The sequence below is a fragment of the Zosterops lateralis genome, assembly GCF_965231275.1.
Source record: "Zosterops lateralis genome assembly, chromosome: 9".
Taxonomy (NCBI): Eukaryota; Metazoa; Chordata; class Aves; order Passeriformes; family Zosteropidae; genus Zosterops; species Zosterops lateralis.
In genome coordinates, this window is record NC_139769.1 from 9,756,213 (window position 1) to 9,771,318 (window position 15,106).

A 15,106-nucleotide genomic window follows, 5' to 3' on the forward strand; every position below is an offset into this window, starting at 1 on the left:
AAAAATGGGCCTTTTGCAAATTATTTTGGGCATGTGTTTAATAATTAATCATCGATTTTAGCAAAGACTGCATCACAGAATTGCATGGGATTGGAAGAAGATCAGCCTTAAAGAAGATTGTGGATTTATGCTGGGGAAAATGTAAAGGATTTTGCAGGATTTCAGAGTTATAAAAAAAAAAAAAAAAAAAAAAAAAAAAAAAAAGAAAAGAAAATGAAAATAAAAACAGGATCGTTCGCTTGTGCATGTGCTGCCAACTGAACCTCTATTGCCCCGTCTGCTGGGGAGCCAAAGGAAGGACCTGCTGGATGGAGAGCTCAGCAGCGTGGGAGTATTTGCCCTGGCGCATTAGTACTTACGATTAAAGCCTAATTACAAAAAATAGACGAAAAACCAGCTGAAGTGCAGCCTGACCTTAATCTGCCTGGAGACGGGTTTATTTATCTCGGCCACTTGTTTACAGTGGGGAATTTCAGCAGATTAAGCCGGGGAGCGACCCTGTGGGAAACGGGAGAATTTCTTTGATGGTTGAGAAACTTGGGCGCGGGATTGGAGTGCCTGTCTTCTCTGGGGCCAGCAGCCAGGACCACTGGGCTGGGAAGGCTCTGACCCCCCTGTCCCTGCACCCAGCCCCATCATCAAAAAGCATTTTTGTTTAGAGGCTTAGCTTAATCGTGATCTGCCGCTTTGTTCCCCACTTAACCTCCTGCTATCACAAAGTTCAGATGAAGGTTTCTGCAGCATGTGAAGAGACATGGAGTCTGACCTGGTGTGGCATTTCGCTCAGGACAGGAGTCACTTGTGCTGTCAGCTGATGTCACTTGACCACAGGGCTCAGAAAACCACTCTATTATATCTCCCAGATAATTATCATGACCGAGACAGATGCAAATCTCACTTCCCTTCTGGTTCCCACCTCCCCACCACATCATTCTTTCTGCGGGGGAGCCCAGGGGCATAATGTTTTGGCATGCAAAGGATGCCTCAGAGGGCTCGCAAAAATAGGCAGCAAAGTCATGAGGCTTCCAAGGAACGCATATTAGCAGAGCTGTGGGAGCCAAAAATCCAGCGGGTGCATCCCATTCCTGGGGGCGGTGAAGCTGGAGCACCAAGCCTTGTTACTGCCTGTCAGCCAAGCTCTGTGCACCCTCAGAGGCATGAGTTGAAACTGCCTGAGGCTGCTTTTCACACAAGCAGCCCCAGAGTGGGTGAAGAAGAGCAATGACAACAGGCAAGGGCACTGATGGGAAGGGAATGCCCAACACTCAGAGTCGAGTGCAGGTTTTATTTCATGGCCACCCGAGGAGGTGGGAAGTTCTATCCCCTTCTTTAAGGAAGACTCATTTTCTGGAGCTGAGACCTGATTTTTACAAAGATGCCATGTTTAAGTATCCCCCGTGGAGTCTGCAGGAGCCTAGGAGTGAGTGACATAGACCTACTCTGGTAAGGATGGGCCCCTAAGGAGATACCTCTTTTACACATTAATTAATTGCTGATGTTGCAGTTAAAAAGTCTTAATCGCCCCTGTTCATCAGAAAGAAGTGAGGTGTTGGTGGGGTTTCCTAGGAGCAGAGATTGAGCTGAACTGGGCAAGGGCTGCTTTGGACATTTGCTGATGCTCATGCCTGCAATTGCTTTTCCCGTGCCCATTCCTGGATGTGATGCTGCTGCCACCATCTGCGTTGTGACATGGTGCCGTCTCTCCTGCCGAGCCAGGCGGCTCCAAGGAGCCAGACATGCACAGCCTCCACGCCTTACTAATGTTTTGAACCAGAACATGTCCACAGCTTCCAACTGGCAAAGGATTGGTCTGGGGACATGCGCCCCAAAAGCTCAGCTGTAACACAGAGGAGCAGAAAGGCACCAGAGTGGAGCCAGGGCCAGGACATCACTTCTCAGCCTGGGTTTGCCTGGTGTTGTCTGGCAGAGGAACCAGCTGCTCTGGCTCCTGTTGGATCTGCAGCCTCGCTTGGGGCTGTTTGGCTCAATGGCTGGGGTGTGCAGCTGGGGAGCTGCTGCTCAAAACACAGCCAGCAAGGGAGGTGGTTTGGGCTTGTGGAGGAATCTCCTTGTTGTGCAGTGGAAGTGTTGGGTGATGTTGTCGTGCCACTGGCTGTTACTTTGGGATGGGAACTTTGGCTCTGGGAGTGATGGAAAGGTGAGAGACAGCAGTAGGCTGGGCAGGGAGAAGGAAGGTGCTCCAGGTCTCTGCTAAGCCCGTGGAGGAGAGGCAGGGAGGGTGTTTCTGCAGAAGCTGAGCTGTCCCATGTGTGTGACAGGATTTGACATGGGCAGAGAGAGGAGCAGCAGGAACTGTTCAGCCCGAGGGGATCCCTGGGGATACCTCACATTGCAGCTGTGGCAGCCCACAGCCATCCCACCCCTCAGGGAAGCACAAGGGAGGGGGAACATGCTGCATCCTGGCAGCCTTGCTGGGAAATTTGGGTAGAAATGGAATTAGCTAAAGAAGAATTCACGAGTTTGCACTTACTTAGCTTGCTGTAGCCCTTACTGGAGCAGTGAGTGACTCAGAATAGTCTGCAAGGCTCAGTTAGCAGCACCAGCATCAGCCCTGTTTTATGAAAGGATGAGCTGAATCTTAATGATGACAGATGTCCTTGGTCCTGGTTTTGCCTCTCACACAGCAGACAGCATCATCAGCATCATGTGAGGTCCCATGGTTGACACATAGGGTGTCAGCATGGGTGTCCTGCTGGTGAGCAATGTGGCTTGTGAGATCCAAAGGGCTTGCATCAGGGAGGGCTCTTGCCTGCAAGACATTGAGCCAAGCTCCAGGTTCTCTTGCTGGTTCCTCTGCAGGCTGGGGGCTACTAGGGATTGAAAAAGAAAAAAAAAAAAAAAAAAAAAAAGAAAGAAAGAAAATACACCAAATCTCCTTCTTAAATAGTTGAATGCAAATGGCCTGAAGAACAATGGCAGATGAAATAGCATTCAGAGCGGGTTTTAAAGCGCTTGGAACGTGGGTAGGATCAAAATCAGGTTAGTCTTTGGAGATACAGACTCTGCAGCTTGCCAGGGTGTTTTTAAGCATGCTTTGATGTGTAGTTCAAACACTAGATTTGTCCTGGCAGACAGAAGCACTCACAAATTCGTACACAGCCGCTCTCTCCTTCCCTCCTCCCCACTGTCCCCCATCTCATGAGATTATAATTTAGCTTCATTATGGAGGAGTTTTACTTTGTCCTGGTTTCAGCTGGGATAGAGTTAATTTCCTTCCTATTTAAAAGCTGTGTAAATCCTCCTCCTGGGTCCGTGCATTGTGCTGAAATGAGTTTACAAACCTCGATGGAAACCTTGCAGGCTCTCGGGGCGAGTGCAGTGGCTGGAGAGCTTTGCCCTGCACACATGGCAGGGGCACCTCTGTGATTTCTTGGCTTTGTTTAGGGGCCCTGTGGGTGTGCGTGGTGTTAAACCCACACTGCAAGCTGGAAGAAAAATCCTGCTGGCTGCGGCAGCTTCGCAAGTGGGGCGAGATGGACGTCTGTCCCCTGGAAGATGGCAATTATGGTAACGAGCTTCCCAACATCACTAACGCGCTTACGCAGAGCTCCGGTCACAGCCAAGGTGAGTCCGGGCAGGGAGTGGAAATCCAGCTGACAGCCACAGGGGTTGGGCCCAGGTCAAAACTCACCCCAAAGCTGAGAGAACTTGCTTTAGCTGCTGGTGATGTTTCTACGAGTCATAGGAATACAAAATGTTTGTCTTTACAGGCTCTGGTTTTATATATTAGATGTTTGCTTCTTTGCTACAGGGTAAAATTGCCTGTGTTTTGAGTTTAGAGACTGTTTTAAAGCAATTTGACTTTGGGAGAGTTTAGACCCCCTACAATCTGTGCAGGTTTGTGCATGAGATAATACAGGAAAACAGTACTGCTTGCAACGGAGCAGAGCCGAGCTCAGAAGTCCTGAGTGAGAGTGAGGAGCTGAAGATGATGCAGAGCCTGTTTCCCAGCCCTTAAGCCTCACTTAAAGGCTGTGATTCGGGTGGTAGGGAAGTCATTAGCCAGGAATGTTAAAGCAGTTCAAGTGCAGAGCACAGACAGAGCAGTGTAGTTGAGAGGTTGTTACTTCGTGCTAAAATAGTTTCTCAACTACTGACAAAGCATTTGATCCCTTTAAATTTAAGCATTCTTTCTCCTTCTTTTTGCCTGAAGTAGACATTAATTGAAAGTTATTGCTCTTCACATGCCTCTGTCTGCTGCACTGGAATTGCTCTTCGGTGTATGTGTGGCCAAAGTGAGTGCAGAGGGTGACAGCAGCCGTGCCACAGGGGAAAACTTCATTCTCCTGGGAGGGGTCAGTCCATCAGCAGCAGTTTGGGAGCATGGCTGTCCTGCCAACCAGTCCAGCCATGGCCAGGACTGCATTCCCAACCTCCCTATGCTCTTCCTCAGGGAACAGCTTAATTTAAACCTGGCCTTTTTCCATGTCCTGCACCAGCCCAAGGACTACCCCCCTGGTGTTCCCAGTTCTCCCCAGGATTTGCTCTGGCATTTAGGGAGGGTTGCTAGGGCTGAATAGGTCACTTTTTTTAGACCTGCAGGGAGTTCCCAAAGCACATGCCAGGGATGTCCCCTTCTCCCTGTGCTCCTGACTCTCCAAGAAGAGGGCTGAAAGCAGCACGGATCCTGGAGGTGTCCTGGGGTTCATGTTTGTGCATATGCAAATACTGCTCCAGATTGTTGACAGCCTCTTTTATTACTGAAGAACAGCTGATTCTTGAAATCCTTCCTGGTAAAGTGAGCAGGCTTGGTTCTCAACATACAAACACCTGTTTAATTTCTCTCCACCTCAGGGTGCCTGCAGCATTCCGGCTAATTGCTTGTTGCCATCGTTTCCGGAGCATGTTTACCCAGCCTCCCTGGATCAGCTTTGAACAGAGCCTTTTGTTTTCCACCCTTGAATGCGTTTAACTCGGCCCTTCTTGTGGGTTGCAGGACCTAACATGGAGCATTGCACCCCCTTTGGGTCTTCCCGTTTTGCAGCCTGCCAGCTGTGTTTGGCCTTCATGATCCAGTGTGGCTGGAGTGATAGTGGGATTGGTCCAGACAAGTTTTTCCTCATAACAAACCACTTGTCTTGATCGGTCTGGATGGGGTGAAATGCTAATCCAGCATTTGGTAGTTTCAGAAATGCCCGTGAACTTACAGAGCAGTTCTGAAGAGGAGTGCAGATATCCGGTACAGGGCAGCAGTGGGGTTTCAGATGATGCTGTCTCCTCCCTTCCAGCCCTCTCACACAGCCCACAGAGGTTGCTGGAGGGTGATGGTTCCCCCCATTACCCAGAGGCAGATGAGAAACACTCGTGTGGTTCCCTTCGTGGCTTCATGTGCTGCTGATCTAAGAAGCCGCAGTTCATTGAAGCTGAGGCTGTGTTGGAGCAGAGGAGGAGAGCTCATGGTGCTTGCAGGGCAGTAATGCTGGGGAGGCCCAGTCCTGACCCTGGGGCAGCTGCCTGCATGCTCAGTGTCACAGGGGAAGGAACACACTGCCAGGTTTCAAGGCATCAGCCTTGTGTGTAACAGCAGATTGTGGTCACAAAGCAAAGAGTGAGTGGTCCCTGCCTCTTTTCTCACCCCTCTGACCAAGTCAGTTATTCTAGCAAGTTACTTAGCAATGCTGTATGAAGAGACATTAGTCTCCCTCAGAGCTGGGGTAGGCAGTAGAGGTATCCAAAGCCAGAGCCCATGTCCATCTCGGAAATTCCTGGAGTGAGACCAGGTTTTGCTCTCATTGTAAAGGCAGAGCTCCGCCCAGGGAGGTCGTGTCTGGGAGGAGGAACAGGCTGCCCCTGCCCCACCAGGGCACTGATGTGTTTTCTCTTTGCAGACTCACTGGCCAGGCCCAGACGAACCGTGTTCACGCGGGCGATCGAAGGCTGTGACCTGCACTGGCAGGACAGCCACCTGCAGCGCATCATCAGCAGCGACTTCTACGTGTCCCCCTCCTACCAGCGGGAGGGCGAGAGCCTCCTCTTCAACTCCCAGGGGCAGCCACTGTGGCTGGGTGAGCATCCAAACCATGGCCTGTGTGGTTCTTAGTGGAGTCACCTGAGGCTACCCCGGGTCCTTGCAAGTTTCTTCATCCTAGACTGAAATGGCTACCCTGGCCCTTAGCCTCAGGAGTGGGAGGAGCAGAAGAATTTGATGCCTACTCACACCCCAGCCACAGTCCTTAGAGCAGTCGTCACATGTTTACAGTCTGGGCTTCTCTTGGGCAGTTTGGACCAAGCTCATTATGTCCCTTTGTATCCTGCCACTGTTCAGCTGTCCCCAGAGCAACCTCTCACTGTTTCCAGTACAGGGGGTCTGAACACTTAAAGTCTCCTGAAAATTGACTGCAAAGCACAACTATATCCTCTGGATTTTATTTTTTCCTGCTCTCACCTACTTGTTAGTTTTCCCTTAAAGGCAATTAGCAGTCAGTACAATTAAGCCTCGTGGGAGCTTAAGGTATACTGGGCCAGGCAAGCCCAGAGGCCTCCTGTGTTGTAGACTTTGGGCCCAAGTACCTCAAGCCACACAAATTCTTCCCTGCAAAGTCATGACCCCAGGGACATCTGTTGACCCTCAGCAGCTCTTTGTCTGGGATGAGAATGAGCAATATATGAAGAGCTTGGGAGGGAACCTGGTGTGGCTGTCAGCCCTAAGACAGACCCCAAAATGGGAGACACAAGTTCCCACCCACCTCCCGGAAGGGCGATTACTTATCCCCTACAGTCTGATCTGAGAGTTGAATATATGAACACACAACTGGTCAAAGCCCACTGTTGCACTGTTGTCCACTCCAGAAGCTGGGGTCTGCCACCAGGAAAGAGAATATTTAAAGTTGTCTAGAGATGTAGTTTCTGGAGTAGGAGGCACTAAGTTGCTGTTAATGCCAGGAGATAGGAAGAGTTCATATGTAGGCTGTTGGTACACCTTAGCTGGAGCAGGAGAGCATATTTCTGCTCTGAGAAGAGTTCTGGGCAGCTGCAGGCAGGAGGTCTCCTTCCCACACAGCCACAGGCAGCAGTGGTAGGTTAGTGCATCCATGGTCTCCATCTAAAAGGGACGTGGTGGCCACAGCTCCCTTGTCCTGAGCCTTATCTGGGTTCTGGTGAGCCCTTTTCCCCAGCGGGTTGGTGCATGTTCTATTTCTGATGTATTTGCCATGATTTTTGGATTTTGCGCTTTTGCTTTCTTGACACCTCTTCAGGAACTCAGTTCTGGGAGAGGAGGGTGATTTGTCAGCAACTTCCAGCAATGAATTCAGTGAGAAGATGAATATTTCATCCATTTAGCAAATGAATCGAGGGAGCAACAAGAATCTCTTTTACAGATGTGTTTGTTCCTCATGTATTCCTTGTGGGTGACCTTTGGGATGTGGATACCCTATTTGTGGAGGTCGTTGTCTGCATTTCCAGAGCTTTCTGAACTCTTCCAGGAATAGAAATTATCCCTCTACAATAACTTCAGATCGTCTGTGTTTGCCTGGGTTTTTTTTCTCCCCTTGGTAGGACATTTTGAAAGAAAATGGGATTTTTGCTGCTTGTTATGCAGCATGTCATGTCATCTGCTCCTGCTAATTTCTCACTCAGTCATAATCCTCTCCACAGTTGCTTGTGATTTCAGGTGAGCAATAAGCAGCAGGAGCAGATGAATTCCTAAGCAACTGTGAGTCTTGGGAGGGGGTTTTGTGCAACTGTTCCTAATAATAAAACACCAGGTAGGAGAACTGCAGAAGAGACAGGATGTCTGCAGAGCTTGCTCCATGGAGGTGTTAAGGAGTCAGTTCAAAACATCACCTTAAGTCTGCCAGTGCCAGTGTCCCCAGCACAGTGCTGGATGCCCAGCCTCATCCTGTGTATCCTCACCGGTGCCGTGAGAGCAGTGAGAGGAATTGAGATAAGCCACGCAGATTTTAGAAGAATGAAGGGTTGTAACAGCCTGTGTTGGAGCTGTCGTATTGCAGCAATGGTGTGCTGGAAATGCTGCCATTAGATAAGCCTTGCGGAGGTGGGGATTTAGGTATTGACGTGGCTGCTGTGGGTTGAATGTGGCAGGAGTCCCGTTAGTATTCCTGGTAGGCTTCCTTTCCAGGAGCAGGGAGAAAGGGATGAATTCAAGACAGGAAGCAGGAGTTCAGCTCGGTGTGGGGAACATGAGCATAAGTGCCCCCTGAGTACCATGCTGCCAATGCCTGTGCTCCTCTGGTTCAGCCTTGCCCTCTGTTCCTTGCCTTGCAGAGCACGTCCCCACAGCCTGTGCTCGGGTGGATGCGCTGCGCTCCCACGGTTATCCCAGAGAAGCTCTCCGACTAACTGTTGCCATAATCAACACCCTGCGACTGCAGCAGCAAAGGCAGCTGGAAATATATAAGCATCAGAAGAAAGGTATGAGTAGAGCTACGTGAGAAGTGTCTTGTAATGTCTGGCCAGGGTGTCTCAGTTGGTTGGAAAAGTCTTCTCCACCTTGATGAGGCAAACGTCAAGCCTGGATGGGCAATGAGGTTTTGAAGGAACTTAGGAATAAAAAGAGGATGTATCATCTTTGGAAGGAGGGTCAGGTCTCTCAGGAGGTGTTTAAGGGGGTTGCTAGGACATGTAGGAAAAAAAAATAGAGAGGCTAAAGCTCAGTTCAAACTTAATTTGGCAACTTTTGTAAAGGATAATAAAAAACGTTTTTACAAATATATTAACAGCAAAAGGAAGAGTAAGACCAACCTTTGTTCTCTATTGGATGTGGGAAGGAACTTAGTAACTGCAGATGAGGAGAAGACAGAAGTGCTTAACGCCTTCTTTGCCTCAGTCTTTAGTGGGAAGATGGCTTGTCCTCAGGACAACTGCCCTCCTGGGCTGGTAGGTGGGAGCAGAGTGGTCCCCCTGTTATCCAGGAGGAGGCAGTCAGAGAACTGCTGAGCCACTTGGATGTTCATACATCTATGGGACAGGTGGGATCCATCCCAGGGTGATAAAGGAGCTGGCAGATGAGCTTGCAAAGCCACTCTCCATTATTTAGCAACAGTCCTGGCTCACTGGTGAGGTCCCAGGTGACTGTGGAAGCTGGCCAGCCTGACACCCATTCACAAAAAGGGTGGAAAGGAGGATCCTGGTAATTATAGGCCAGTTAGCCTGACCTCAGTATGTGATAAGGTTATGGAACAGTTTATATTGAGTGTCATCACACAGCACCTACAGGATGGCCAGGATATCAAACCTAGGCAGCATGAGTTTAGGAGGGGTAGGTTGTGTTCAACCAACTTGATCTCCTTTTATGACCAGATCACCCACTTGGTGGATGTGGGAAAGACTGTGGATGTTGTCTATTTGGACTTCAACAAGGCCTTTGACACTGTCCCCCACAGCATACTCCTGGAAAAGCTTGCACAGGAACACTCCCTGCTGGGTTCTTGTTCTTGTTCCCACTGTTGCTGTGTCTGGTTGCCTGTAAGGGTTGCCCAGGCAAGCGCTGCCTGCATTAAAGAGGAGATGCCTGACTGCAGAGCAGCAGTAACTGGCTGTGTGTGCTACTCCACCTTGTATTTCCTGAGTAAATGTACCAGGAGACAAGCCCAGTGTTCCTCCTTTTGCAGTTGCAATTGGCAGGGAGCCGGGGTCAATTACTGCAGTGCTCCTGAAGGTCAGCAACTCCTGGTCCTTGCCAGCTCAGCCAGTTTGAGATCACCAAAAGATGGAATTTCTAAGAATCACTGGAAGTCTCTGTCATCTCGGGAGAGATTTCTGCTTGTGTTTCCAAAACATTCAGGCTACAACTGTAAATCAGTCCATGAGCTGCAGGTCTGGCATTATAGACTTCATCTTTGGGACTTTACAGACTCTCATGTCCTCTTGGAACAGAGAATGAGTCTCTGCATCTTATGTGGCCTTAGGGACACCTTTTTTTGTGTGTGTGCCTGCTCCCTCAGTTGTCTGTGCAGAGTGGCTGCTCCTTGCCCTTGTGAACTACTGTGCCAGAGTTGGCCCTAGAGGTCCCTGTGACCCAAGTTGTGGGATAAGAAAAGACCTCTGGTCTCAGAAGCCTCTCTGAGTGCAGAATTTGTCTTTAAATTTCTTACTTTTACCACCGTCCTGTTCTATTTTATCCAGAGCTGCTGCAGCGAGGAGCAACAACCATCACCAACCTGGAGGGCTGGGTAGGCCACCCTCTGAACCCCATCGGCTGCCTCTTTCTCACTCTGACTGAAGCTTGTAGATTAGAAGAGGAAAATTGCCTTGAAATTTCAGGTATCAAGTGCTCCTCCTGGATCCCTCCCTGGTGGCTGTGGCTGAGGTGGGTGCAGATGTGGGGCTCTGGACACCTGGACTCTGAGTTCCCCCTTTCCACCTTGGCAGGAGAGCCAGGGCAGAGCTGCAGTGCAGACAAGGAAGGTAGTGAGTGGAGAGAAATAATTTTCTCAGCCCCAGGGTTTGCAGCCAGAGCAGAGCAGGTCCATGGGAAGCCTCTGGTGTCAGCTGTGCACCGTGTTGCGCATGCCTTGGGTCTCTGCATCTCCTAGTGAGAGGCAGGAAGGGAGGGTGAAGCCCACATCTCCCCAGGGAGCTTTCATCTGTCGTTTCTGGGTAATCAAAAGCAGGCAGGAAGGGAAGTGTGGGTCTTGCTTCTGAAGTGAGAGATTTTTCTTTGCAATGATTCTGCTGTCTGGGAAGACTCTCTTTTAACATCACTGCATCTCCTCTCCCTCCCTTCAGACACTGGGGACTCCAAACCACCAGTGTATCAACACGTGCCCGTCGTGACTGGCAGCCAGGATGGTGATGAGTCCTACCTGTCCCTGGCCTTAGAGGTGGCCCTGATGGGGATGGGTCAGCAGAGAGTGATGCCTGAAGGTCTCTATGCCCAGGACAAGGTGTGCCGCAATGAGGAGCAGATCATTGCCCGGCTGCAGGACCTGGAGCTGGACCCAGTGCTGGTGCAGACCCTGCGGAAGCAGTGCATCTTGCTGCTAGAAGGTGGGGACTTGGCTCATCCAGCCGACTTTTGTGTCTTACCCGAGTGTTGGCAACGTTTCTGAGGTGCCCTTTTCAAAATTTATGCCCATTCTGCTTGTTCCTCTCTGGATGTGGTGCAGTGCCTGTAGGATGGCTGCTCTGCTCCATCACCTGGCAAAGCAAGGGTTTCTTGGCATCCCTAGAAAAAAGACCAAGGCAGAGGCAATATGGAGAAGGGTGCTAAGCATGTGGCTTCAGTTTCTTATTTTCTTTTAGAAAAGGAAAGAGCATCCCTGGATCCAACTGGAGTAACTCGTCAGGGAGCTGAACAGCAGATCCTCAGAGCTTTGGGGTGGTGCAAACCCCAGCCATAGATCTTGCTGTGCTAATTATGGCTGATGGGCTCTGCTTCTGCCTAGGTGGTCCCTTCAGCGGCTTGGGAGAAGTCATCCACCGGGAGAGCGTCCCCATGCACACCTTTGCCAAATACCTGTTCTCTGCCCTGCTGCCCCACGATGCTGACCTGGCATACAAGCTGGCTTTGCGGGCCATGAGGTTGGTGCATGTTTAATTCTGTTTCTGCTCCCCTTTTTGCCTCTCCTATGCCTTTTGGGAAGCTGGGATGCTTTGCAACTTTAGAGCAGGGATGGGAGTGGAGACAGGCTTGGAGCTTGCCATCCATGGGGTCTTTCGCAGTGTGTAGGGCCACTGGGCACAGCACCAGTGTAAAGAGGTTCCTGCTCTCCATTTAGGTGATTCCTGGTTTATAAACTCCGTCCATACAGATTTGCATGGGTCCAGTAATGTCTGCTGGCCCAGCCCTCCACTCAGCCCCTCGCTCCAGGCTGGACCACCACCTGCCTGTCCCTGTGACAGGCGTCCTCTGCCAGAGCAGGTCCCAGGCACACACAGAGCTGTCATCTGCCTTCCGTCTGCCAGGCCTCGGGCACCCTGCAGCCCTCCCTGCCTGCAAGAAGGGCTGTTATCCTGGCACAGATGGGTGGATGGTTTGCCCCAGGCTCCAGGGTGTCACAGAGCCAGGTGGAGAACACAGTTGCACTCTGTTCTCCATTAAAACCCATCTCTGTCTCTGGGACTGGGGAAACAGCTGATGCTGAGAGCTGCCCTATCTCCTTCCCCAGTCCATGACACACTTCAGACACAGTCTGTGTATTGCACTGTTTTGACAGGAACTGGATGGGTCTTGGAAAGGCTGGAATTTCCTGAAAAAGTCAATGCTTGGAGGACTGTCAACTCCAGAGCATCCCAGTGCTCTCTCCCTCTACCACCATTAAAAGTCCTGGCCCAGAGCATCACCTTTTTTACAACATTTCTGCAGTTAAATGGGTCATCTCTCCCCAGCACTGGGGAAAAGTTTGAAATCCCCCTATCCTGGGAAGAGCTGCTCAGGAGGACGACCAGCTCTAATAAGCAGCCAGGAGCCTCTGTGATATGCAGAGGCACCATGTCCTGCCAGACCTGAGAAATTCGGCTGTTGAACAGGACCGAGAGCCCCAGGGATGCCATCTATTGGTGTCCATCCTCTGCTCCCAGCTAGGACTCCCTGTGTTGGGGTATCTATGTCTAGGGCTGGAAAGGCTGGGCTTCTGCTGCTCTGTAGTTACCTCAAGCCTGCAAATGAGGATAGCAAAAACACTTGGATGCTCTTCATGTCCAGGATGTAGTTTTCCTCCTGCATAACTAGCCATCAAGCTAGCAACACTAGCACCAACTCAGGGGTTTAGGATTTGTCATCACAGCTGATGACTTCAGACTCCTGCTCCCCTTCTTTAGGCTTGCTTCTCCCCCGGGTTTTCCAGGCTTTTGGATGTGCCCACAAAAACAGGCAACCTAACCTGGCTGCAGAGGCCCTGGGGAAATGTGCTGCTGCTTCTGATCATAACCAAGCGTTCTAAGAAGAACCAGATGATACAGTCAGGAGTTCTGCCGGGTGCTTTGACATGAAAGGAGCAGGAGGGAAGGAGAGATTTTACTTTTTTCCCTTCCCTTTTTTTTTTCCTGAGGTCTGTGCTTTTCCTAACAAGTTTATAAATCACTCAACGGATCTTTCTCCCCCCTTTCAAGTCAGTCTCAGATTGATCCCTGTGCCCATGTGTTGAGCACGCAGCCTCGGGAGCCCCGCACGTGCACAGCAGCAGGATGTGTTCAAAGGCATTGCTGCAGGCAGCTGCCTGCAGGCAGCCCCTGCCTCGGCTTGGCAGCACCTCAGGGAGAGGAGGTGAAGCTGGGGCTGGACTGGGATCTGATGTTGCCTCCTCCTGCTTGCCCTTCAGGTTGCCTGTCCTGGAGACCACGGCACCGTCCGGCGATGTGACCCACCCTCACCACCTGGTCTCGGTGGTCCCCAGCAGGTACCCGCGCTGGTTCACCCTGGGGCATCTGGAGTCACAGCAGTGTGAGCTGGCCTCCACCATGCTCACAGCAGCCAAAGGTTGGTGGCAGGGCAGTTCTGGGGCAGGGTTGATGGGATGATGGTGCACAAGAGCATTGAAGAGTTTTTTACTGGAGAAAGGAGGGAGCTCTTGCTTCTGCTAGCACTGGCAGAGACTGGCTGGGTGCCTCACTGGCAACCTGCTGTGGGCAGGGCACAGTGAGCTGGCCTTGAGAATCTGAGGTTTCTGGGATTCTTGTCCCAAAGGGCTCATGGTCCAGCAGGGCAGGATGGGAATTTCCAATGAGATGCAGGCATTGCAGCCAGGGTGCTCTGGGTCCTGGGTAGTGCCCCTGGTGATGCAGGACCATGCCTACCCTGCAGCACAGGCAGCTGCCAGGCCAGCAATCCCTGGCCAGCAGTGCCAGGCATGTTGTGGGGTCATGCCATGGTTTACTTTGAAGCTGTTTATCCTTTCACCTCTGCTATGTCTCTTCTGCCCTGTGGTAATGATCCTGCATGGGCTGTGGGAGGGATAAGACCTCCCTGTGCACCAAACCACAAGTGGCTTTTGTGGGAGATGGGATCAGTGGTGACATCTCACTGGTCTCTTGGGCCTCTTCAGTTCCCGCCCAGCCACTATTATGAACATGAACACAGACTTTTCATTGAACATCCCCTAACCAGAAACCAACCCCAGCAGGATGGCAAGTCTTGTGTCCCGTGAGGGTCAGTGAACCAAGCAGTTACCACTGCCCTCTGATGTCCTGGTGCTGCCAGCCTGACAGGGAAGAGGGAAGGGAAATGGGCTGTCAGAAAGCTCCAGCCTCGCTGCCTTGGCAGCCTCTTCTCTCCTTCCAGCCTCCTCCTCTAGGCTGCTTTACCAGGGCTGATGGTGTTCTGCCTAATTTGCAGTGCCTGGATCAAGAGCTGGCACTTGGCTTATCCTTTAGGTCTTTTTTCTCCCTTCCAGTGCCTAATGGGATGAGGATTTTATGCCGGGGATGTAGGGCTGTTGGATTGCATTGTTTTTCCCACTGTCCCCTTCCTCAGGTGTTCCCTTGCTGCAGCATGTCCCAGTGTGATCCTGCAGCCTCTCTTGCCCACGCCCCCATGAGCCATTTTAGGGAGGCTTGGGTTTTGGTGGCAGTGCAAGCGGCTGTGGTGGGTGGCAGGTGATATCTTTAGCTATGAGTCACCCGAGATGTCTCTGTGTGTCCAGGTGCAGCACTGAGTTTTTCACACTCTCATGGATGATTTGGTTGTCTTTGCATGAGGTTCATCTGCTCAGTCTATGACTAGGAGTAGAAATAAAGCTGGAACCCAATGTGGCATGTTGCCACCTCTGGTCTGCGCACACCTCAAAGGTCCCACTCCCCACACTGTGTCCCACAGACAGTGATAGGATGATTTCCCAAGCTAGGTGCAAAGTCACGATATTCATATGCCTTGATGTGTCCCTCTTCCAAGATCCTGCCCCATCTCCTGTGCCATCATATATCCTAGCACCCACAACTTCCTGTATCAGAAGACCCACAGCACCACTGGATATTGTGCCAAGAACCCCCTTCTTTGGGGATACTTCAGCCTGTCTCAGTTGTGTGTGCTGTGTGCCTGACCTGGGACATCGAGGACCAAAGGTGCAGCAAGACTGGGTGACCCCAGCCCAGTCTTGAGGAGGAGACTTGCTGGGCAAGACAGTCTGTGTGTGGCAAACAGCTTTTCCTCTTCTTCCTAATGTTCCTGAATGAAGACTGATCTTTC

General features: G+C 51.0%; 1 protein-coding gene across 1 annotated transcript in view; it reads left to right on the forward strand.

Annotated features, from left to right (window-relative positions):
- Positions 1-15,106, forward strand: part of ZSWIM5 (zinc finger SWIM-type containing 5) — a gene marked incomplete at its 5' end in the record, with an annotated part of 95,329 nt that overhangs the window by 77,452 nt on the left and 2,771 nt on the right. Inside the window, 7 exons of the mRNA XM_083867483.1 lie at positions 3,406-3,585; positions 5,850-6,026; positions 8,248-8,394; positions 10,108-10,245; positions 10,711-10,971; positions 11,370-11,505; positions 13,245-13,402. Of these exons, the coding sequence (XP_083723609.1) occupies positions 3,406-3,585; positions 5,850-6,026; positions 8,248-8,394; positions 10,108-10,245; positions 10,711-10,971; positions 11,370-11,505; positions 13,245-13,402 (1,197 nt within the window). The remainder of the gene's footprint in view (positions 1-3,405; positions 3,586-5,849; positions 6,027-8,247; positions 8,395-10,107; positions 10,246-10,710; positions 10,972-11,369; positions 11,506-13,244; positions 13,403-15,106) is intronic.